At 37.5% G+C, this 22,845-nt stretch overlaps 1 protein-coding gene across 1 annotated transcript in view; it reads left to right on the top strand.

Annotated features, from left to right (window-relative positions):
- FTO (FTO alpha-ketoglutarate dependent dioxygenase) overlaps window positions 1-22,845 on the top strand; it is a 209,325-nt gene that overhangs the window by 81,733 nt on the left and 104,747 nt on the right. The window contains exon 8 of the mRNA XM_057364629.1: window positions 11,339-11,463. Within this exon, the coding sequence (XP_057220612.1) occupies window positions 11,339-11,463 (125 nt within the window). The remainder of the gene's footprint in view (window positions 1-11,338; window positions 11,464-22,845) is intronic.

Genomic DNA, 22,845 nt, shown 5'->3' with positions numbered 1-22,845 from the left:
AGTGCTTTTAATCAGTTAAAACTTAACAAAATGTAACCTTCCGAAATGTCTTCAGGAGTTTGAAGTCTTTTTTCTGCCTGTCATTGATCTATGGAGGAAGAATTAYATTGAAATATTACTAGTTGGTTTGRTAATCTAGAATTTGCCCTGCGTCCCATGATTTTAGATGATTTCAAACCCAGTGCTGATGGCAGTCTTTGGCTGACACTTTTAGCTGTTTTTGTAGGCCAAAATAATTTCCAAAAACTTGAAGTCATGCTCCTTAGTGCTGGACTCTGTCAAAACCAGAGCTATTTTGAAAGATATCTCGCTTTTTTTTTTTTTTTTTTTCCCCCTGGGATGAAAACGCTTCAGTGTGAACTGAAGTTTCTAATATTTTGTTGCTCTATTTTAAAATGAAAATGTTGTGACAAGTTTTCAAAATGCTTCTCAGAATACTCCTTTCTTCCTAATTAACTGCTGTGCTCTTGGGCTTTGGGCAGGGACGTTTTGTCTTAGGTTTTAATTTTCTTACACTTCATCTCTAGTAAGAGCAACTTACTGTATCTGGTGATTTCTCCAATATGGCAATAACGTATTTAACTAGTTGTAAACAGGATGAAATCTGCAAACCTTCAAATATTATTTAGTATTCAAGGACATAGTGGTAGTTTGATATTTAAGTAGCTAATAAATATTTAAGAAACATTTTTGTGAAACAAAAACCATGTATGGCATTTAAGACTGTAGTAAATATGAGTCTTCCAGCATGCAGTCTTGACAACAGAATTGTTAACAAATAGGAAAAAAATAGTCAAATATTGTTAAAAAGCAATCCATATCCTAGTGAAAATTTTTTTTTGTTTTGTGTTTTTTCCCCTAGAGGAATGTAGTTATCCCTGGGAATTGCTTTGGCACACATGAAAAGATCTCATACTAATATCCTAAATAAAAAAATTTAAAAGTGGAAAAAAAAAAAAGGAACACAAACTCCAGAATTCAAGTGCTGAGGAGAGACACCAGTTTATCATGACACGTTTTCCTCTTTGAGAAGAGGAATATTTTTATATACCACATTAACATTTAGGGTGATTGCTCACACCGAYTKTAGCTGTTATGTGTGGGCTCTRAATGCTGTGCAGTGTGATTTGCATSATGGCAAAGCACAAGGTGAAGTGGGTAGACAGTAACAGTACRTGGAGATTTTTAGAGCTCTGGCACAGCTTCTCATGATTTATCTTTAACAGTGGAAGTTTTTGTATCAGAGAGCACAGGTCAAACCCTTCTCCACAAACTGCTATTTTTCATTTCCACAGCAACCCAGGAGATGCAACAGCTTTTTTTGGGTTAGTGGAGAACATCTCCTTTGTGGCATGTACTAAGCACGTCTGTGAAGGATGCTCAGSCAGTCTGTGTTAATACATCCTTGACATTGCTTTTTTAGCAGTGGATTAACGGTTCCTTCTGGAAGAGTGCAGAGGTGGTTAGTCAGCCACCTCTGACCTCTCTCTTAAATTGGACTTTGCAGCTGAACTTGAGAACCCATATCTTGTTTCACGTGGCTGTAGAAGGAAGCGTTGGTGAGAGGTGAGGCAGGAGCTGGGAATGCTGTGCTGCAGGGTAACAGAATGCACTGGTAGGGCTGTCTGAGTTGTGACAGTGTGCTCTGTTTTCCAAATTGTATTGCTGTAATTTGTGAGCACATCATGCGAATGTCATCTCTGTTCAGTTGCCAGGATCTGTGGCATGTGATTTTTGTTTCAGGGAGTAATCAGTGTGCATCTGTTTGCAGTGATCTGGTGATCACACTGTTTGTTTTCTTTGTTAGACACATGAATCAGATGRTTAAAGTTTATTTTCCCTGATTGAATGATGTCTCGTTAATGAAGATTGTCCATATAATTTTTTTTTATATAGTGAAATTTTCACATAGTTGGACATTGTCTTCTTCRGTGTTGTAACCTGGTGTCTTACTGGAACACAGCTCTATCAGAATAATSAATAGCTGCCTATAGTTGACATTAACACTTTAAGTGTTCCTTGGGTTAATGTTCCAGATCCATGATGCTGTCCTGAAATTAAGTGGAATGTGATGAAACAGTGACTGCAGGTGTGTGGTATCCTGGTGTGTATATTTATACAGCAAATATAGCCTTTATACATTGAAAATTAGACAGAGTTTTAATATTCTTTAGTTTAGGAGGAGCTGTGGTTTGTGGGGTTTTTTACTTTTTTTTGTTCTGGGAATAAAAAAGTGTAGTTTTCTTTGAGCTTACAGGATGTTAAGCTTGATCAGACATATTAACTACAGTTCAGCATTGTAAGTTTGCAATAATCTTTTTTTCTTGTGAGATTCGCGTTGCCTCTATATACTAGTAAGATATATTCCCCTTCATCATACGTAATGGAAAATTAGTCTATATATAAGTGGCATATATATATTACAGGTTTATGTAGCTTCATGGTATAATAAGTCAGAATGACATGTGCAAAACTTTATTCCTTAAACACGCTCTGAATGCAAGTGAATCAGGAGTAAGTCGTTGCCTTGCTCTTTCAGGAGGAATCAAAATTTAGTGTGAGTACYAAATCCAAAGTAGTGAGGGTACATATTTTGGGCAAGTGCTTGAAGTAAASTAAATCAGTAGGGGTTTCTGTTTGTTCTGCTTTGTCAGCTCCCCCAGTTTTTAAATTTACTAGTACAACATTTTGTTGTATGTTTACACTGCCCATATCAGCATTTTCATGGCCTGTATGTGAAGTATTTAGCACATATAGGTTTGATGTAAAATATAGGTATGTACTGTAACAAAACTGGAGGAGAGGAAGGCACTGAAATAAGACAGCTTCGTTTGCAGTTGAGGAATGAGGATCATAGCTTCCAGAAAGAGTTCCACACACCGTTGTCATGATCAACTACTAGCAATGTCTGGTGGTGTTCTCCTTGCTGCTTGATGATGTYATATTCCCCATATATAAAGTGTAGGCTCTGATTTGGTTTTATTTCCTATGTTCTCCCCAGCAGTGTGCTCTCCATTCTCTTTCTGTTTTGCCTTGACAGCTGGTATCACTACTGCACTTAAATGATTATGAATTTTAAATCTTCACAATGGTGTTCCATGGTGTTACTGGGGAAATGAAGTTGTTACTTGAGCCAAGTGTGACAAAACTTCATTTTTGAAAAAAAAGATGGTGAGAATCCCATTGTCACAGGGATACCCACAGACCTGGTRCATTTAGTGCTGTGAGGATGATAAAGGCATTGAACCCCTTATGTCACTTGAAGATATGATTCAGCTGTATGTGGTTATCTTGCATATGTACTAAATTGCTATTCTGCTATGGCATGTGTCTTAGACAAAGCATGCCCACAGGCACTTCTGGACATGTGGCTTGCTGTTTCATTTGATTGTGGCTTGCAGCTTCTTCATTCTGCAGTGTTTAACTCATTCTGTAACTTGGCTTTCTGTGTTTTAAATTATTTTGATAAAGCGAATGAAATCGGAAATGTCTGCACAACGATATTTTAGTAGATTGTGTTAAAAGGGGATGTGATTAAGGAAGTAGCTTGATGGCAACAGGTAGTGGATTGAATGATGGGGGAAAATGCTGATATTCTAGGCTTTTCTGTACTCAATAGATACTGAGATGTGCAGTTCAAGCAAAACAGTCATGTGATGTAATTGAACACTAAAAGATAGTSACAAAAATGTAATAATGGATTCAGAATCTAGCACTAACTCTAGCACTCACTGTTTTCTATTTTTCTTCATAGCTTGTGGCTGTTTAATTTTTTTTTTCTCTGATTATTACTCTTACCTTTAGARATTCCAGTTTGTATTTTAAGTGCTGCAAGGAGCGGAGGTCTAATTTGGAGATTTTGGTACAAGTTTGCATCTATAAATATTTTAAGAGAAGCTCATATGTAGCTTTGAGTATTAGAGCTTCAGTATAAGATGAGTCAAAGCAATGTCTCACATGTAGAATTATTTCATTAGAATTAGTAAAATTATGTGAGTATCTAATTTGAACTACAGTTCATTTAGTGTCTGTGAACATAGTATTACCTACTTCTGTCTTTGAAGCCCATCATTTTTTCCTCTACTCTTTTTTTCCACACTAAATTATTCATAATGGTYGATGTTGTTAATTTTGAAGAAAATTACTCTTTTGAGTTCTTTTGAATGTGTAAAATCATTTGTTGTGTAATTCTTCAGTGCCTATTAGAAYTGCACATAATTGTTGATGATGAAAATTGAGAGTGCTGGCTCAGTGAGCATGTGCAGGTTGTACTCAGCATGATTCAGCACTGCAAAATCTAAGCTGTCCAGAGTATAGATTAGCCAAGTGAGTCTTGTAGTGCATCTTAGCTCAACTGATTCCAGCAACAGTGKATAATCACTGGAGCATGCACTGCTGTGCAGTCCTTCAGACTTKAAGTGTTTAGCATAGCTACTGTTTGCAGTGACCAAAATGGAGAAAGGGAGGTGTGTACAAAGGAGTGAATTATAACAAAGAACACTTTCTGCTTCAGTTCTTGCTCAGAAAACATATGTTCAGCCATGCAGGCAACAGTTGGGGTAAAGACACACTGTAGGTTTGGAAACAAAAGGCATGTTCTTTTCTTGCATTCACAATGTTTTCARACATATTCACTTGTTAGGGACTGGCCTGTCAGCTGGATCTTCTTGCAGGCGTGATTTCTTTTTCCTGACTTCTTTGAAAAGCTTTTTCCCCACAATGTTTTACACTTCATATAATCCACTATGCATGCTAGGCCTGCCTCAGTCTTTGTGCTATTGATGGTTCAGAGGTGCAGGGGCCGTGCTGTGGGAGAATGTGGCTGAAGGGTAACCTTTCACTCACCCATACATCTGAAGATGCTAAGCTACTCTTATTCCAAATATCTTAAGTGGTTTGGTTGCTCTTTCTTGGTGAGATGGGTTATACTTCACCTTTAGAGCACTGCCAACCCRATTAGTGCAGCAAAAATATTTTGGAAGTGTTGATCTTTTTACATTTTTTACTTTGTAACTACATATTGAAAATCTTACAGAAACTCATCATAACTGCATTAAATCATCCAGTAGAAAGGGGTTTGTTTTTTTTTTTCCTCTCAATTGGGAATTCATTCAGTTGTGGCATGCCAGAGTAACCAAAAATTACTTGGTCATTACTTCTGTTTGGATTCCTTTTTCCTAAATGTATGGTTCAAGACCCTGGTATAAATATGCTTATATAGGCATGAAGGTAAAGGTTATTTCCAAATAAACTCAACCTGGTTTAATTTATGACCTTTAAACTCATATAGCTAGAAAATGTACTGCTTTAGCTCCACAGGTATAGATAAATGGAACAACTTTCTGGTGCAGACAAGACCTACAGTTTCTTTGGAAATGTCTAAGTGATCTACTCGCTGTAGGCTTTTCTAGGTCAAACTACTCATCTATCAAGTCAGGTATTCATCCTTTGTTGTCAGCAGTGAATACCTCAAAGGGAGGCAGGGCTGCCTACATTTTAATGCATGTAGACTTGTATATAGAGCTTAAGCATATGTCGAACTTTAAGCAATGTGCTCCATAATTGGGTTACGTACATGTTTAGTTTTGATGTGCACCATTGAATATAATGGTAGGGGAGAATGTATAATCTTTGTGGCAATGGTTTCACACCAGCAACTTGAGTTTCCATTCCTTTTRTGCTACAGAAATGACACATCTTTCATAAAATTCTCTATTCTTTCTATTTCATTAAAAAACAGACATAKTGTTTGACTTAAAAATGCTGATTTTATGTTGGAAGTTCTCAATAGCAGTTAAGGAGTTTTAATTTGGCTTGCAGATTATTCACGTGCTGTGTTGGAGTATTAATAGTGTTATCTGGATTCTCAGTAGCCTGGGAAATTAGCACTGATGAAYGTCCAATGATTAGAATATCCTATATAAAGCCCTGCAGACCATGAGGATCATTTACTGAACTAGAAAATCCTTAGACAAGGAAACTCCATGTAAATATTTTCTAATGGAAGGTGCCAGCAAATACTTCCTTGCCAACGGATGTCAAAACTGCCAGAAGATCTGTGAGGATGGGGATTAACTTTTTAGCCCTGTCATCTTAAGAGCTTTGACAGGGAAACATTATTTAAATGTTTTTTCTTTGACTGCATATGACTGAAAAGATGTTAACGGTAGATAAAACTAATATATCAGTTAATGATACTGACATATATTCCAAGTCTTCACCTTTTTCTTTTCTTGAGGTCTGTGTCAGAAATCCTTGAGAAGACTACAGTTTTAAAATAAATCGTCCTTCTTTCTCAAATGAAATTTGATTATTTGTCTCTAGTCTGATAAAAGAGAGCACATGCTAGTGTATTACTCCTTTTGAGGAATTTTTTGGTCTGTTTTATAGGCTCCTTAAAAGTAAATTATGTTTTAGATGTTGCAGTGACTTCTCTGACTCTCAGAAAGAAAATAGTTAATAATAATTTCTTTCCCTTGGGTTCCCATGAGCCTACCTTCATTGTACAGTTTGCATATAACAGCTAGTAAGAGTAGAATGTACTGAACCTTAAACAAATCTATTAGGATCACCATGGCAAGAAAGCGGGAAAACGGCAGGAAAAACGAACAATGATTTTGTAAACCCTCCAAAGGTCAGAAAAAGGCTTTCAGTAAGTATGCAGAGGCTAGAAATCAAATCCCATTTCCTATCATAAGAAACCAGTTGTTTTAGCAGCGGTGGTTAATGTACTGTATGTGAAAGATTTAAGACTAGTTGGAAAGCTTTGCTTCTGTTTTATTAGGCTGCTATTGAAAAGCCAACAGCATAACTTCAACTAGGTGCTTTGAGATTTCTTAATGGGCTGTCAAGGGCAAGACACCAGGTCTGTGCTATACTAGCTCTTTCCTGTACATTAAAACAACAGGGGCCAAATGATCATATACAGAAGTATGAATTACTTGATGCTTTCTCTGTTCCATATGGTCAGCCATGTCTTTGGCAATTAATCATGTACAGAATCAGTTGAGTGCTCTCTGAAGCATTGAAGTCAACATTTAGTTGTACCTGTGCCAGTGGGGGCAGTGGGGGTTGTGAGTGTAAAATAGCAGCATGAAGAGCTGCTGGCGCCGAAGCCAGAGCAGCTGGCTTCTATAAACAACACTTTTTTCCTCCTTACCTTTTTTTTTTTTTTTTTTTTTTTTTTTTTTTTTTTTTGACAAACATGACTCATTTTTCAATATCATCCAAAACATGAGGGTTGCTGATTTTTTTTTTTTTTTTTGAAACTTTCTTTGACAAACATGACTCATTTTTCAATATCATCCAAAACATGAGGGTTGCTGAGTGAAACTGTGATATCTGGCATAGTGGATTAATAAACAAAAGGTAGAGAATTGGGTTTAATGTGCCCAAATTACTGTGTGATAACTTAAACCATACTGGCTGTTTCCATCTTGTCAATGAAAATGGGTGCATTTGCTTGTATTTTAAGTAGAAATTATGAAAGTAAAGAAGAAATAAGCAGGGTTTTGTAATCAATTACTAGCTCTTTTATCACGGAGGAGTTACAACATGTTAAATTAACATGGCTTAATAGATTTCAGGTTCTTTTCCCTTCCCTTCTAAAAGGCACCATGTTATAGTTTCATAGAATTTAATCAGGCTGCTTCTTGCACAAAAAGCAAAATAAAATGACAAAAATAACAGGGAAAATGCAAAACAATGTATTAGCCCTCCTTACATATTTTACTCTTCAAGTTTTTTCTTTCTGTATTAGTTATTGATTTTGTAGAGATGACTGCGGTGTTAAAGTCAAAATGGTTGGTAAAAATTCAGAAGCTTATCCTATTTAAACTGGTGGTGAGCAAATTGAATCTTAACTTGGAGTGAAAAATCTGATTTGTTGACCCAATAAAGTAGGACCAAGAGGCAAACTGTCCCAAGTGCCACTTTAGTTCAGACTGAAGGCTAATTTGTTTGACAGAACACTAGGCTTCATGTCTCCAKTTATACAGTGTTTCTAACCTTATGYCTGACTCCTCATGAGGTYTGTATTGAAGGAWKCAAAAAAGTCTGACTTTAWAAGATTGAAAATGTGCCAGTGTGGGGTTTGGAGTGTTTAGATGTTGCTTTTTCTTACTTGTTTGTAAGCATGTTGTGATATTCACCCAGGACACACAGTTCAGCATGGTAGTGGCCTATGGATGTTAAAACAGAGTTTCTTCTGCTGTGTGTGAGAGGAAAAAAGTATTATTGTTATCCCATTAGAATACCTAGATTAGCTTTGTTCGGTGTCTAATTTTGTGTATATATCTGGGTGAATAGAAAGACTTGTTTATAACAGTTTCTCTTCTGTCCTGTGTCACCAATGTATTTTGTGGTGGTAATGAGAGAAACAGGGTGTTGGTCAWTTGAAATCTAATCTTAGAACCTTCCTTTTGTACATGAATGAGAGAAGATGCTCTGATGGCTGCTATCTGATATGCCTGAATTTAGTTCTGTTGCTCTACCAGGAGGAAGGCAAAGAGTATAGTTTCCTAAATATGATGTTTAACATGAAAGGCTGGATTTGCACCTGATATATGTATGTATGCACATATACACATTTTTGTGTGTGTAAATAGCTTTGGGCTTTTTGAGAGGTACGTTCTGTGGTTTGGTTTTTTTTTTTAAGATTTCTGTCATTTGGGATTTACAAGAAATGCCCTAAATAAGCTAGTAGATCTGTAAGGAGAATTGGGTAAGATTTACTGAAAATACAAGCAATACTGCTTATTTAGGAGTTCTGCTGGCCAATGAGATAGGGAGGTGCTTCCCACAAGCGATAAGCAATTTGCGTAATCACATTGCTTGGGTTGTCCAGGATATGTTTTTGCCAGCTCAGGAAGCAGAAGAAAGAAAGTTTCACCAGTTTGTAAATGTCACCACCCTCAAGAATCTCTGTGAACACAAGGATGAGATAAGACAGGCTGGAGGGCTGGTTGCATTGTTTATTTATTCTACTGTCYTGCAGTCCCCAGCGTGCTGGAAAACAGTGAGTCAGTGCTGAGTCCAGCTCAGAATTGTGAAGGCTTCACTCAGCATTGGGCAAAGGGGCCTCTGCAGGCAATTATCTGTCATTAGAGGAATTGAGACACAAGATCAGATTTTCTTTGATGAGATGTGCAACTATAGTGATGTTCAAAAGAAGTTCATTCCTGCTCTCAGAGCAGGGGTGGTATCAGCCGTGTTTCTGATGGATTTTTATCAGTGTTGATGTGAGGAAATGGCTTTCCCAGCTGATAACATCTTTGACCGAGTTTCTTGAACCCTTGACCTTTATCAGTCAAGGTATATATTGAATCCCCTTGTTAAAAATAAATCCCAAAACAAGGTACATGGAAAAGAAAATTTTCAAAGGAACATGTTTTATAATATTATTTTACCCAGAATGCTGCTTTATTTGTTACAATTTGAGCTTTTTACTGTGATTATAAGAACAGCAAGTTATTAAGAAACACCTCTATAAAAGCTACACATCAAGCCCTGCACTGGCATTCCAGGTGACCTTAGTGCCCTCTCAGCACTCTTAGAAAACAAGTAAATCAGTTAAATTGCTATGTATTGTTGTTGTATGTTGCTTGATAATACTATTTCACCCTGCAGGTAGCTGTGACTGTACTCACAGGCTCAATAAAGAAGCGTTTAYGATGTCAGTGTCAAATTCTGCGTTTGACTTGAGCCCTGTACATCACCACAGAAATGAAAGGTGTGAACAGAAGGCTGTAGCAATGTAATTGTTCTCTCAGTGAAAAGTAAATTATGTTTAGTTTCCAGAATTATGATGTTTCTGTAGATGGAGGGGACTTTCCTTAATGAAACTCAGGTCCAAACTTGCAATTGGATCGGGTTGATACAGCTCATACCATATCACGTACAGTGTGTTTGTGATCACCTGTCTCTGACTGATAATGCTCTAGTAACATCACCTTTGCATCAGATTTTAACTGAAAGTTCTTTAGCAGCTCCCAGTTCTCCATCCTCTGCACCCTGTGAATAATTTATTTAGGAAATTGTGATGTTTATTGCAGCAAATAACTATACTTTCAGCCGTGTGAGGCACAGCATYATAAACTTGGGACTTCCCTGAAGTCTTGGAGAGAAGCAGACATCTCRCCATCACCAGTGGATTTTCCTGTCCCTCTGTTATTAAAATAGCTATTCAAAAAAGGGAAATCTTGGTGGACTGTGGCCTAGCTGTATGGCTACAGCCTGATCATCYTGCAATACCATGTAAACTCTGGTTGTAGTACTCTGTCAAGTCTTGTACATGATAAATACAAAATGTAAGGCCTTGGTAGGTGTATTTATTGTGAATGACAAGGAGGGTTAATTTGCACCATTAAAGAATGTACATTATCTCACATGAGTGTGTTCTCACTCGCTGAAATCCTCCATCAAATCTTGCTTTAAGCTGTGCAGCTGCTGGAACTGAGGCTCTGAGGTCAGGATTGTTGAAGCTGGCRGATATTAGAGCTTGTGGAAAAGATGATGTAGGTCAGTGCAAGGGAAACCCATGTCAGGGAATCCTTATCTGAAAATGCTCTCTGGCTTTTTGTTTGCTTTGTAATGTCAGAGCAGGGTCAAGAATGTGATCTGTGTAGACAGAGTTTTGAACGKTTTGGGTTTTTACAAGAAAATATTCTTTTTGATGTTTTAAGTCCCATAGGATGGGGTAATGCCTTTTAGTAGGACAACTGATAGAGCTGGGGAGAAAGATGCTTTTTGTTCTTTGTAATGTGATGTTGGTGTAATAAAGTTATTCTCTGTCCCTGTGAACATTGTCATGCTCCTCTCTTGGAACAGTCATGGCAGCACCAATGCTATTCCTGCTTTACATATTTGAAATATTTCATGATAAAGAGAACATGGGGACATCAGCAGAAATTCCATTCAGAAGGTACAACACAAACTGGTATTTTCTTCAATAGCTTTACCAAGGAGCAAAGGGGAGGGTGAAATCCCCCAAACAAATGCTACATTGAGGAAAAAACTTCTGATATTAYTTGATACAAGATAATATTTAGAAAATAACTATGCCTCAAGAAAATGTGGGCTAGAATGCACAATGTCTTGTTGTGATACTTAAGGCAATGAGATTTTAAGGTTTACCTTATGTGCCATGTATATTGATTAAATACCAAATATATGGTGGYCATTTCTAACCATCATTCACTGTATTGATTTGTCAGCAGTGGAACTGTAATAAAAAAAGGTATTGATTTACTGTCCTTATTTGCTTATGGGCTTTTTATTAATTTTACACATTGTTTCCTGTTTCTAGATTATAATTTTTTATGTGTTTCCTCTCTTTAAGACAAGTCTGGTCCTCTCTGAAGTTCGAAAAGAGCAACAAATTGAGGATCAAAGGAATGAGACCATCAGCTGCTTCCTGCTGCTTCTCAAGGAGAGACAAAAGCTGCGTGAAGAATGGACAGCAAGGTGAGAAATAGTTCTATAAACTCCTTTTAGCTGGGAAAAGTGACATTTTTTTAAAAATTCTAAATTCCTTGGATGAGATAGTCCATGTTTCTGTGGGGTAGGCAGCACTCAGATCAGAGGAGCTCATCAGGTTTTCCACATATTGCTGACAGTATGAGCAATGCTCCTTGCTGGAATGCTCTGCTAAAACTCCACATCTTGGCTGCTTTCTTTGTGCTGCTCCCACGTCCCTGTGGGTCCTACTGGTTGGGTGAGATGGGTGTTTGTGCTGCTGGAGTTCATATCCTGTCACTGTTTTACTGTACTTGAGCTCTTAGAGCTCACTGCCATCCATCAGGAGATGCTGYTAACAGTGCTCAAAGGTTGTTTATGTTTCTGTTTGGGAAGGTGTATGTTGCTGGAGTGTAATCAGCTGAGTGATTTTCAGAAGCACCAGACACACCATACTTTTAGTTTGTTCAGAAACAGGTGAATTGAAACAATTTCCACCATATCCCACTTTATGTCCTCTTTAGCTGCTCAGTGAGGTGATGCACTTTTTTCACACCTATGTCTGAAAGCCCATAGGTTTATACTCMTTTTATAATCTTTTATTATTTTATTTGATATTTACTTAAAATGTCTAGYAGTCTATGAAATTTTTCTGCCAAATATACAGCTTTTCTTTAAAGCCAGATGCGCCTAACTTAAAATTTAATACAGTTTTTAGTCAGAAGTATTTTTAAATGAGATTTTTTTTAATGCAAATTTAGCATTTAACTCATATGATTGTTTTGCCTCCACTAAATATTGCAGTTAAGGGAGATCTCTTGCATTTTGATGGTGTAGTTGCTGAAGACTCTGCTTTTAAAACATTATCTGCAGATCTTGGGTCTGACACATGAGTATCTTTGCTGCTCCAAATAATTACGGCAAGTGAACTTGGAACATTTTAGAAACTAGATAAAAATTGGACATAATTTAAAAATATAATTTGTAATTTGTAAAATAAGTTTGCATTCTGGGGAGTATTGAATATTTGTTTGTATGCTACTCATTTAAGGTTTCGGAGTAAGCTGGCTCTAAAATATTTTCCATGTTATCATGTAGGGTTTGTGTTTTTTGAGCAATTTAAGGGACTTTTATGGGAGTTTTGTTGGAGGATTTTAATTTTTTAATTTTTTAATTTTTTAATTTTTTTTTTTCTGGAGAGGAGTTGTTTGTTTTTTGATTTCTATCACCATGCTTACTAAATAATGCAGATATTTTAGCTATGTTGAAAGCAGAGGAAGTTGCTTAAAGCCTTTCTGTGGGACATGAGCATCTTTGTCATGAAACAGAATAGAAAGCTTCTAATGAGTGGAATGCCTTTTTAGAGTTAATTTTGTTTAACAATGATTTCCTAGTACAGAGTAATGAGAAATCATGGCAGTAAGGAGTGGGTCTCAGTGGGTCTCAGTGTTGCTGGGATTTGCTCACAGAGATGCAATTGGAGACGCAGCCCAGGCTGTGACACAGCAGAGCTGCAGCTCCTGGCGGGTGGCAGAGGCACCAGCAGATGAAGTGCAGGCCTTCTTAAAACTAAACACCTGAAAGGGAATTTCAAGAGCATTGTSCCTCGAAAGCTCTGAAAGCAAGTGTGCTCTGGGTATTAAATATCCGTAACCCTTTTTGTTGCCGTTTGATGTTTCCCGTGCTGGTGACCCATCCCAGAGTCTCATCCATGAGATCTGCACAAAGAGGCTCCATCAAAGCCCCAGCTCGGTGTTTGCAGTGAAACTCTGGCTGTGGCAGCCATGAGCACACGGTGCTGAAAGTTATAAAATCGTGCTACGAGCGGGGCTGCCCATGTTTTAGAGATCAGTCTATTGTGTACTTTGGAATTACATGAGAAAAATGTGCTTGGACAGGAAATAATTAGCACTTGTCAAAGGGCAGGCAATAGGTTACAGTGCTTTACTTTCAACAGGCTATCAGGGGATCAGCTAGATTAGATAATAGAATTTTTTTTTTCCTGTGGAAGTTAAATACAGATGACTCTAATTACCTTACATTGTGCATTAGAGAGCAGATTATGAACAGTACAACTTCAAGAAATTTAGGTCAATGAAGGGAGGGCAGCTGGCAGAAAAAACTTCACTCTGCACTTGGTCTTTGTACAATTATGTAGTYATTCTGTTTTTTCTTGTGTTTTGTGTCATTAACATGGGAAACAAAAAAATACAAAAAAACCCAGACATGCTGGGAACCGATTGAACTTGTGGACATTCAGCCTTTCTCAGAGAAAGGCATATGAGCTCCTCTGGTATGTATCTACTCAGTTAAAGCATATTCTGGTGTTACCTGCTTTAGTTTGTACCAGTGTTTCTGCATATTAACAAACTGAAATGASTCCTTGAGATTTTATTTCAGCTCCACAGCCCAAAACACACGGCAGTGTGCTTAGTGTTGCACTCACCATTTCACAGACTTGTGATGCAAAGATGTCATTGGTATCTGAAGTGTCTGGGCAGGTCTTGCCGGGATCCAAGTTGTTCTCTGAGTGGTGGTGATCCAAAATACTTCAGGTAGGACTCAGTGAATGTCCTYTGAGTGTTAACAGAAATGGTCCAGAGTTTCCAAAGCCCCAGATTTGTTTATGCTGCGTGATAGTGCCTGATGGACAGGTTGTTATAGCTGTTAAAGAGCTGCTCTAGCCCTTTGAACTGACCCCTTCTTGACCTCTGCTCACACAAGGTCACTGTTCAGCTTATAAAGTGAGGGGAACCTCGGGTTCTACTGTAACAAACAGAGGGTGAAGGCAACAGCTGTGGGTTTGGGACTAACCATGCAAACCTGGATGGACTTTTTAGGGTCACTGTATGATAATGAAAATTGTTACCAAATTATATGGAAATTTAACAGCAATAGTGGGAAAGAGARGGTGGAGTCTAATGCATTGGGTTTGATAAATGAAGTGTGAAGTTACCCATCTGGCTCTAGACAGCCCTCTTTTTCTCTACGAAAGGGAAACATTTAAAAATAACCATGGTACATCTAGAATCAATGACCCATACAGAGAGCTGGAATAGATCAAGATTTAATGGTGACTGTGGAAGAAATTATCATTTGAAAAGTGAGACAAAAGATGAGAAAGTACAGTTCAATATCTGCACCTGATTCATTTTTTAAAAAGGCCTTAATATTTTTCCCTGTTGATGATGTTATTGGCATTTTTTATTTTACTTTTTAACTGGAACCAGAAAAGTTGTTATATCACAAAGAAATGGGTGAAAAAAAAACCAGTACTTGCACTTTTCTTGGTCAGTGAGGGCCTGAGAGAACTGGGCTATAGTTAAATAAAATTGTAGCTCTTATTTCTCCTAATAGAACTTGTTATAATGGCATTGTCTTTAATGCCTGCATGACATACTGCACTTAATTGCTGRTAGGTTTCTGTTGTGTTTCTCATAGAGATGCATTTACTACCAAACTTATTTGTCATCAATAAATCAACAAGAGATTAATTTAAAGAGTAGTGTTTAACTTCATTGAAAATATTGACTGCTGGGGAAAATATGGTTAGTTAAACAGTTACTAAAGTATGGGGTTTTTTTTAATGGGAATTTTTTTTTAGTCCAAAATGGTTTTATTATGGCATAGACTCTGATGTCCATTTTGCTATTTCCCTCAGTGGAATTGTACCATTTTTCTTAGGGGAAATTCAAGCAGATCTGGGAAAATATAAAGTTTTGGAGGAAAGTGGAAAGTTTGATACAATTATTTATGATTGTTGTATTTTCATAGCTGTGCTATTTATCCAAATTCTGAAATCTTAACTTCTCTCTAAATCATTGTCTAATGACAAATTGACACAGTGAAAACAGAATAAACATTCAATAAAAAATCTGTACCAAAGTACAGACAAAATCTTCCAGTTCACGAGATAAACAGCAGAAAAGTGTTAATTGATTATATCTTGTAAAAATGAATAACTTATAACCTTTCATCATTAAAATAACACAATAAAATGTTTCTTTCTATGGGGTCATTCTATAACCCATAATATTCTGCAGGCCAGGTCACTGTATTTCTGGAATTGTTATATTCCTGCATTTTTGCATGGCACTGGAAGAAAAAAAACCTCTTACTCGTGGCAAATCATATTAGCTTCAGGTTTCAAGTCAGACGTGAGCTATAATTCCTCAGTATTTTCTGCCTTTGTCAAAACTCTTCTTAGATCTCACAATTTTAACATAACAATTTAAAGGTATGTGGGTTTTTTTCTATCTACAATGAGCACTTATACTGCAGAGGTAGTCTTAGCTCTCAACAGTGAAATCTGGATTTTTATGTCAATATTTATATAGGAATATAAATTATAAGTACCTAGTGAGAAAATTGAATGCCAATCTGTGAAAACACTCTTCAATTCTATAATAAAATAAAAGGAGATATCTGAGAGTAGAATCCTAAACTAGTTTAACATAGTGCATGTTAAATAAGACACAAACGAAGATTTTGTATGGTTTATTTTCTATTTTGAAGAAAAAGTTAATTTTTTCTTCTTATGCCTAAACTCATATCTTGGAATTTTAGATCATAAATGAGGTAATAGAGGTAGATTTTGCTCTTTTTAGCTCCAGTCGGAGAGAGTAGTGTTGCTGTAAAGAAGGACCGTGTTTGCTCTGTAGCACAGGAAATGTTGATGGGATAGGAAGTTAACATGGGCTTTGGGAAAATCAGAGCTTTTTGTTTCTGTTCTGTCACAGGCTTTGTGTATTTTCAGGAACTTGTGAWTGCCTTTTTTTAAAATGAAATGTGRTAATACCAGTCGACAGACTGGTTGACAAATACTGATWTTTTTTTTTTTTAATCTGTCCCAGACCTGGCAGGATTATAAGTATATGAAATAATGTGAAGTCTTCAGAAATTACTGCAATAGGAGCTACACCAGTTCCCAAGATTTTACAAACTGCAGTGGTATCAAAGTTTGTTACAGAGCAGGGGGGAAGTATTTGGGTTGTTTAAAACTTGTGGTTGTTTTGTGTAACATGAGAATGCCAGAATTTTTTTTTTTTTGTCCATGCCATGTCATCCAGTATCTGTTTCTGAAATTAGTAAGGATCTAAGTACATAYAGCTGTATGATCTCCAGGTATTTTTTGACAACAGTTGTACTCTCTGGACAATGGGTCTCAAGTCAGTTAGCAATAAGCACAGGCCAAAATTTTTCATTCACCATTTTGAAAATCACAGAGAGAAAAAGAAAAAATCACATTTGGATTTTTTGACATTSATATTTTAGATATGTTTGTGAACAGTCCTTGAAGGAAGAAAATGAAACTTTTCAGCACCTAAAACAGGTTTTCAGAAAGTAAATATACTTATCCAATGTGCAGAAAGTCAATTGTGGTTTAGTAATCCTGAATACTGTTTGTTAATCAAGAAGATGCTTTGAGTCAGACTGAAAACCAACCTTGCAGCTTTCAAAGGAATGGAGAAAATGCTGCAATGTCGATGAAGTTGTCAGGTCTCCTGCTGTAGTTATGCTTAGGCATCAGCTGCCTTGGTTGACCTTTGACTTTTCTCCAGTTGCTTGTTGCCAGATTTCCTTTGCTCCTCGTGACCCTTCCTGTTCTCTGCCTCTGTCTTTCACCTGTGCTCCTTGTATGGAGGAGTCTTTGARGCAGCCAAGCTTGGGATCAATAGGTACAAGTACCCTACAGAACAATGGGAATGCAGCTTGATTAAATGCTGCTGTTTAGCTGTTCCTTTGAAATTGTCTTGACCCTTTACCCTTGGAAAGACTATATGTTTACAAGCTGTGGCTACTTACAGAGAATCCTGCTTCTTACCTTGTGATGTCACTATGTACACAGTAAATATGGTGCAAAAAAAGTKATGTGGTGTAGCAGCCTAAACCAAATGGTGCTATAGGCCAGTGCAAGAAAAGCTGCAGARCTTCAGCTCTGTGTGTGGCTTTGTTTGTGTCAGACTCTGTCATTAAGGCACTTCATGGGGAGTGTTTACTCTGTTTATCACTTCAGTTTAGTTTTAATTGGTCACTCCTAAAAACCATAGACAGATGCATCATCCTATACCTGAGTAACTACCAAATGAAACTTCTTTGACATTTTCCTTTTTTGATTCCATTATTTTTTTCATCTTGTGCTAGATGAGTTTTTCAAATAATTCAGTGGTATTTCCAAAACTGGCAAATGACACAAATTTAGTCCTTGTTTATAGTGCAATTGAAGCTTGCAAAAAATTGTGATAAAGAATTTTCTCACTCTATCAGACATTATTTGGTGATTTGTGATTTTTATGTTTGGTTTTACTTGGACAGTCTTTTAAAGTCAGCATGGGTAACATTCCCTTATTTATGTAAGCTTTCATAATTGCGGTACAAGAAAGATAGATAGTGTTGTTTTTCCACTGGCTTGACAATGATTTGTTCACTACCATTGGGGAGACCTGAATGCTGAAAATGGGGATTATTGCATTTGCAGGCTGCAGGATACTGGAGAGTGACTAGATCACAGAGTGACAAATTTATAATCTGTGGAGACCAAGTGTTAGCCACATCATCAGGCAGTTGAACCACAAAGCAGCATTAGCRTCAGCTGTCATCCTTCCTGTAGCAGAGAATGGTGTCTGCCAGAGGCAGGGGAAAAGGAGGAAGGCTGGGAGAATTCAGCATGTTGTACTGTGCTCTGTAGCTGCCCATGTTAGATAAAGACTTGGGGTAATAAACTAGGGATAAGGTGTCAGTGGTCCAGTGAGTGAAAAATTATCATAGATTTATTTTACTTTATCCACTGAGGTTTATTTCTTGTGCAGTATCAATCCATACTTTCTTTTGCCTTCAGCAAAATGTGCTAAATGTCATGGTATGTAACATCCATTAAACTACTGGCAAACTTATTATGAACTCAAACTTTGTCTAAAACTACACTCTTAAAGTTAAAAGAATCTAAAGATAGAGTTCTCTCTTCGGTAAAAAAATCGAAGCCTTATCCAAAAAGGACATTAATAGTTTCAGTACCATTATTGTCACAGCTTTACCTGTCATAAAGCTGAATTAAATAAATATAATTTGGAGGCATGTTAAATAATCTGTATACATTACCAATGGTGACAAAGCAGGGGATAACTTAAAGGGTTTACCCAGCCAAATGGTGCTGATCGTGTCATACCACAAGTGTGAGGGAGCAGATGCTCACATAAGTTCATGACTTCAGTCTTACAGACTGCCAGCCTTGTGTTATTAAAGTTTTTCCACACACATAGAACTTGATGGCTCCAGGGATTGGCAGTGAAATACAAAGCCTTTTGTTTTCAGGTCAGCAGTTTAAATATGGTTCAGGTAGGTAGTGCCAAAGATTATTCCCGTTGGGTGTCTGTGTTTGATGGCCTGYGTGAAACACTCGGGCTCTGCAGCCCTGCTGGGCAGGTGTGTAAATCACACACAGMTACAGCTGACACTAATTGCTACCCTCGCTGGCACTTTGGGGCAGCCAAAAATTAAATGGATGCTGAACCTGAGCAAGATGCTGTCAGAGGTCTGAGCAGACCGTGGTTGGGAGGTGGTGGTGACCAGTGAATGTCTTGGATGGCTCTGGGCAGAAAGAGGATCAGCCTGGTGTGTTGTTCTGCAGTTTGCTTGCACTGGAGTTGTGGTAGCAGATAATCAGATATGCAGATAATCTTGTGCTGGGAGAGGGCAAATTCCTGGGCAATCTGAACAGGACTGGCAAGAGGGAAGWGCAGTCCATAGGGAGCTCCAAGAATGCCTTGGAGATGTATCAACTGATCTCAGAAACTGAGRTGAACTGGAGAATACAATTTGATTTGCTTGCTTATTTTCACTACTAATGAGATCTTTTGGGCATTTGAAGAGATTTGGCTACTATTATTTGTTCCATTTGTTTTGTCTGAATTTTTGATACTTAATGTATCTTTGCTGTGGAGTTATTAAATTATAAGCTATGTTGATGTTGTAAGGTAGCTAAAAAAGGAAGTTGGCATTTCTTAAGCTTAAGAGATTCTGTAAAAAACAGAGAACTTGGGGACCTGTTACAGAGCACATATTGTTTTCATTTTTTTTGTCTTAGTTTGGTAAATGACAGCAGCACCAAATGGGAGCAGTGCTTGAAGCATATGTAACAGTAATAGAAGAAAATCGTAGTGTAACTTASTTGAGTAACTKAGCCAACTGAGAACTCTTTCAGAGGTATGCGACAGAGTACTCATATTTCCATACTGCTGTATTTTAGAAATTATCTGTCCTGGGTTGGTGGTGGAACAGTTGGGACTGATGGGAGGAAGRGTGTTCAAGTAACAATGGTGGACATCAATGCTATGGATAGAAAGAGAAAAAAAAATTGAAACCAAAAGGTATCTTGAACAGTATCAAAAAGATTGAGAAACAGATGCTCAAAAATCCAGAGTTTGTGGGAGAAGCAAAGAAAACTCTATTGAATGTTAAAGTGAATGTTAAAGGGGCAGTGATACTAGGGGAAAAGTGTATTCTGTTGGAAAATGAGAGTTCTGAGAATTCTAAAATTAACTAATAAGAGRGTGTTCCACTTTTTCTGCAAAGGTAAGATGAATGGATAAACTGGTAAACTGAATTATGCCCATGGATAGGCTGGAGTTAAATGTAGCTCCAAATTATTCTGGAGGGTGGGTTTTTTTTTTTTGTACAAGTCTGGACAATGCTGTTAAAATTTTTGCCAGTTGTTTTTAGGCAAGTCAACATTTCGTCATTTTTATTTTTTCATATTTAGTAATGTCAGCATTTGGTCTTCCTGAGATCTGAAAAATATCTTTATCAGAATTATTTTTGACCACCTAGTTAAGGTGGATTTGAGCAAGTGCACAGAAGAGGTGAAGTAATCCAAGAGCCCACTCCACTAGATGACTTGCTGGCTGCACAGAATGTTTATTGTAAGGCATGGTTTACTGCATAAAAGATTTAAGTATTTTATATTGGACCATCCTGAAAGCACTTTAGGTATTTGCCCTTCTTTTTCTACTCGGAGATATGGATAATCTCCAAATCCAGACGTGTATTATTAGGGATTGAGGGGAAGGTTGGAGGAGGGGGAAGGAAGGGAGGAGAAGGATTTGAGAGATAAGAGGGTGCAATATTGGAGGAGGTTTCTGGCTGTTTTGCTTGCCTGTAGGTGACACTGTTGCATCATTTATCTGCACAGTTTCACATATGTTGTCCAGGGACAAAAAAAAAGTTACATTAAAATTTGAGAGATTAAAAAAAAATACATTTCACTAATGATTCTTTAAGCCTTGGCTAGAGASTAGAGTCTCAGATACAGGTATGTGAATTGGGTGTTTGCCTTCCCAAAGATGGCAGCAGTTTATATTATTATTTCTGATTAACTAGCTCACTGGCGTTGCATCTTCAGTTCAGTATTCCCTTGAAAGGTGAGATTCTAAAAAGATTGCTCTGCATGTTTCTAAAGACTAATGTAATAAACCAAGATGATAATACACTGGGGGAAAGAAAATCTTAATTTGCTGCTAAGTTACAGCAATATAAAGTTAAAATGTTTTTCTTTGCTCAAGTCATTTAAATTAATAATGTGTGTCATTAAGTGAAATCTCAGTGAGGATTTTTTCTTCTTTGCCATTAAGTCTGCTGGCTGCAGCGAAAATGAAATATTCTATGAGGCTTGAGCAATCATCTATCTCTGAGCTACAGTGTGCCTGCTGCCAGATGTTCAGGTGCTGGTGCTGCTGCTTTGACATGTATATCTCTTCCAGGCAAAAAAAAACAATATATACATCAGTCCAGGTGCAAGGTGGCCTTGCCAGCAAACCTGCCTCCTCCTAGCTGTGACACTCATCCACTCGCTGTCACACTGTGTACGTTGGAAGGGGATTGTAATTAACCCCTGGAAAGCATAGGTTTCACTAAAGTGATGTGCACGGTAATGATATTGTTAGCTTCCTTAATTTCCAGTTTCACCATCAATTATGCCATGTGTTTCATCCAGTTGGTGCTACCCTCCCAGTGTTAATTATAACCTACAAGACTGTTACAGTTAATTTTATGGCAAGCATATTGTCTCTTCAAGGCTCCACAGCAGCTCATAAATTATCTTGAAGGTAAAATGTAACTTGGGGAACTAGTTATGAAAATTCCATCCATCTCGCTTAGGAGGTGCAGCTGCTACTGTCAGCTGCCTCGCTGCTGCATTGTGAAGGAATTATGGTGGGTCAGGTTTAAGAGGCGAGGCCCAGGCTGTCACTGAGGAGAAAGGCTGTCCTGGCCCTGTCAGACAAGTACCTTCTGCCAGTCCCTTGTGGTTTCACTTTGCAGGCAGTAAAAGGCAGGCGGTGCAGGTGGATGGTCCCCAAGCTGTCTCTATTCATTACTTTACAGAAACTTGTTTTAGGTAGGCAGGTACGGAGACCTTTTCACTGTTGTCATAATGTTAGGCATCATCTGCAAAGTGCAGGATGGATAACTCTATAAATAACTCGCTCTTCTGTTGGGCTGGGGTGCTGGAGAAGAGATGATTAGCACTGTAGAGGCACATGAAATAGCTCGCTGGTTTGTAAAATGACTGTTGGTTTAATTGTAGCAATAGCTTGGTCTGGAAGAGCACATCTGTTCGCCTTTATTTCGCATACACAATAAGAGGAGGTGCAATTTCACTGCTAAGTAATTTGTGTTGGAGTTTCACATTAAATAAATTAGCATGGGTTTATATGGGCATTATTTATGACATCTGTGTGTGTGTGTGTCCTGTTTTTTTGCTGGAGGAATTGCAAACACTCATTTCTTAAAAAGATATAAAAGGGGGGGAATAATAAAAATAAAGCAGCCCATTGCTCAGAACAATGAGATTAGTATTCAGTGCTATTTATATTTTTGTAGTACACTTTTATTAATACTATAATGCCTTATTCTGCTCTTTATAGTAATTAYACAAGTCTACCATACAGTATAATGCCTTATTCTGCTGTCTCTTCCTTTAATATTTCAATAGTTTTAAATGCTGTTAAGCTCTGAGTGCTCCTTTAAGAATAAAACCAAAGTGCAAATCAAATTTCCTGAGAGGTTTTTTATTCTTCCACTCTTTTACCTTTGGAAAGGCCTTCTGTGTTTACAGTGTTGTTTCCTAACCTCATTTACAGCTGGGAGGGCATAGAGAAGGGACACTGAAAGCTGATACTTCTCCATCAGAAACCACTGTGCAGATGTGAATGTAGAGCCATTGTGAATGAGCAAATGTTATGAATTCAATTGAGGGGAAAATGAACCAACACAATAATGAAAAACAGTGAGGATAATTCATCTAAATGTATAYTGTTTGTTTCTTTTGACAGTCTTCATTCAGTTTTAATTATTTTTGATTATTCATCACACCGGGAAGAAAACATTTTCAAAATA

The sequence above is a fragment of the Malurus melanocephalus genome, unplaced genomic scaffold (genome assembly GCF_030028575.1).
Source record: "Malurus melanocephalus ecotype Western Australia unplaced genomic scaffold, MMel_1.1 scaffold_40, whole genome shotgun sequence".
NCBI lineage: Eukaryota > Metazoa > Chordata > Aves > Passeriformes > Maluridae > Malurus > Malurus melanocephalus.
Note: the sequence above shows the minus strand (reverse complement) of the source record. Positions and strands in the feature narration are given on the sequence as shown.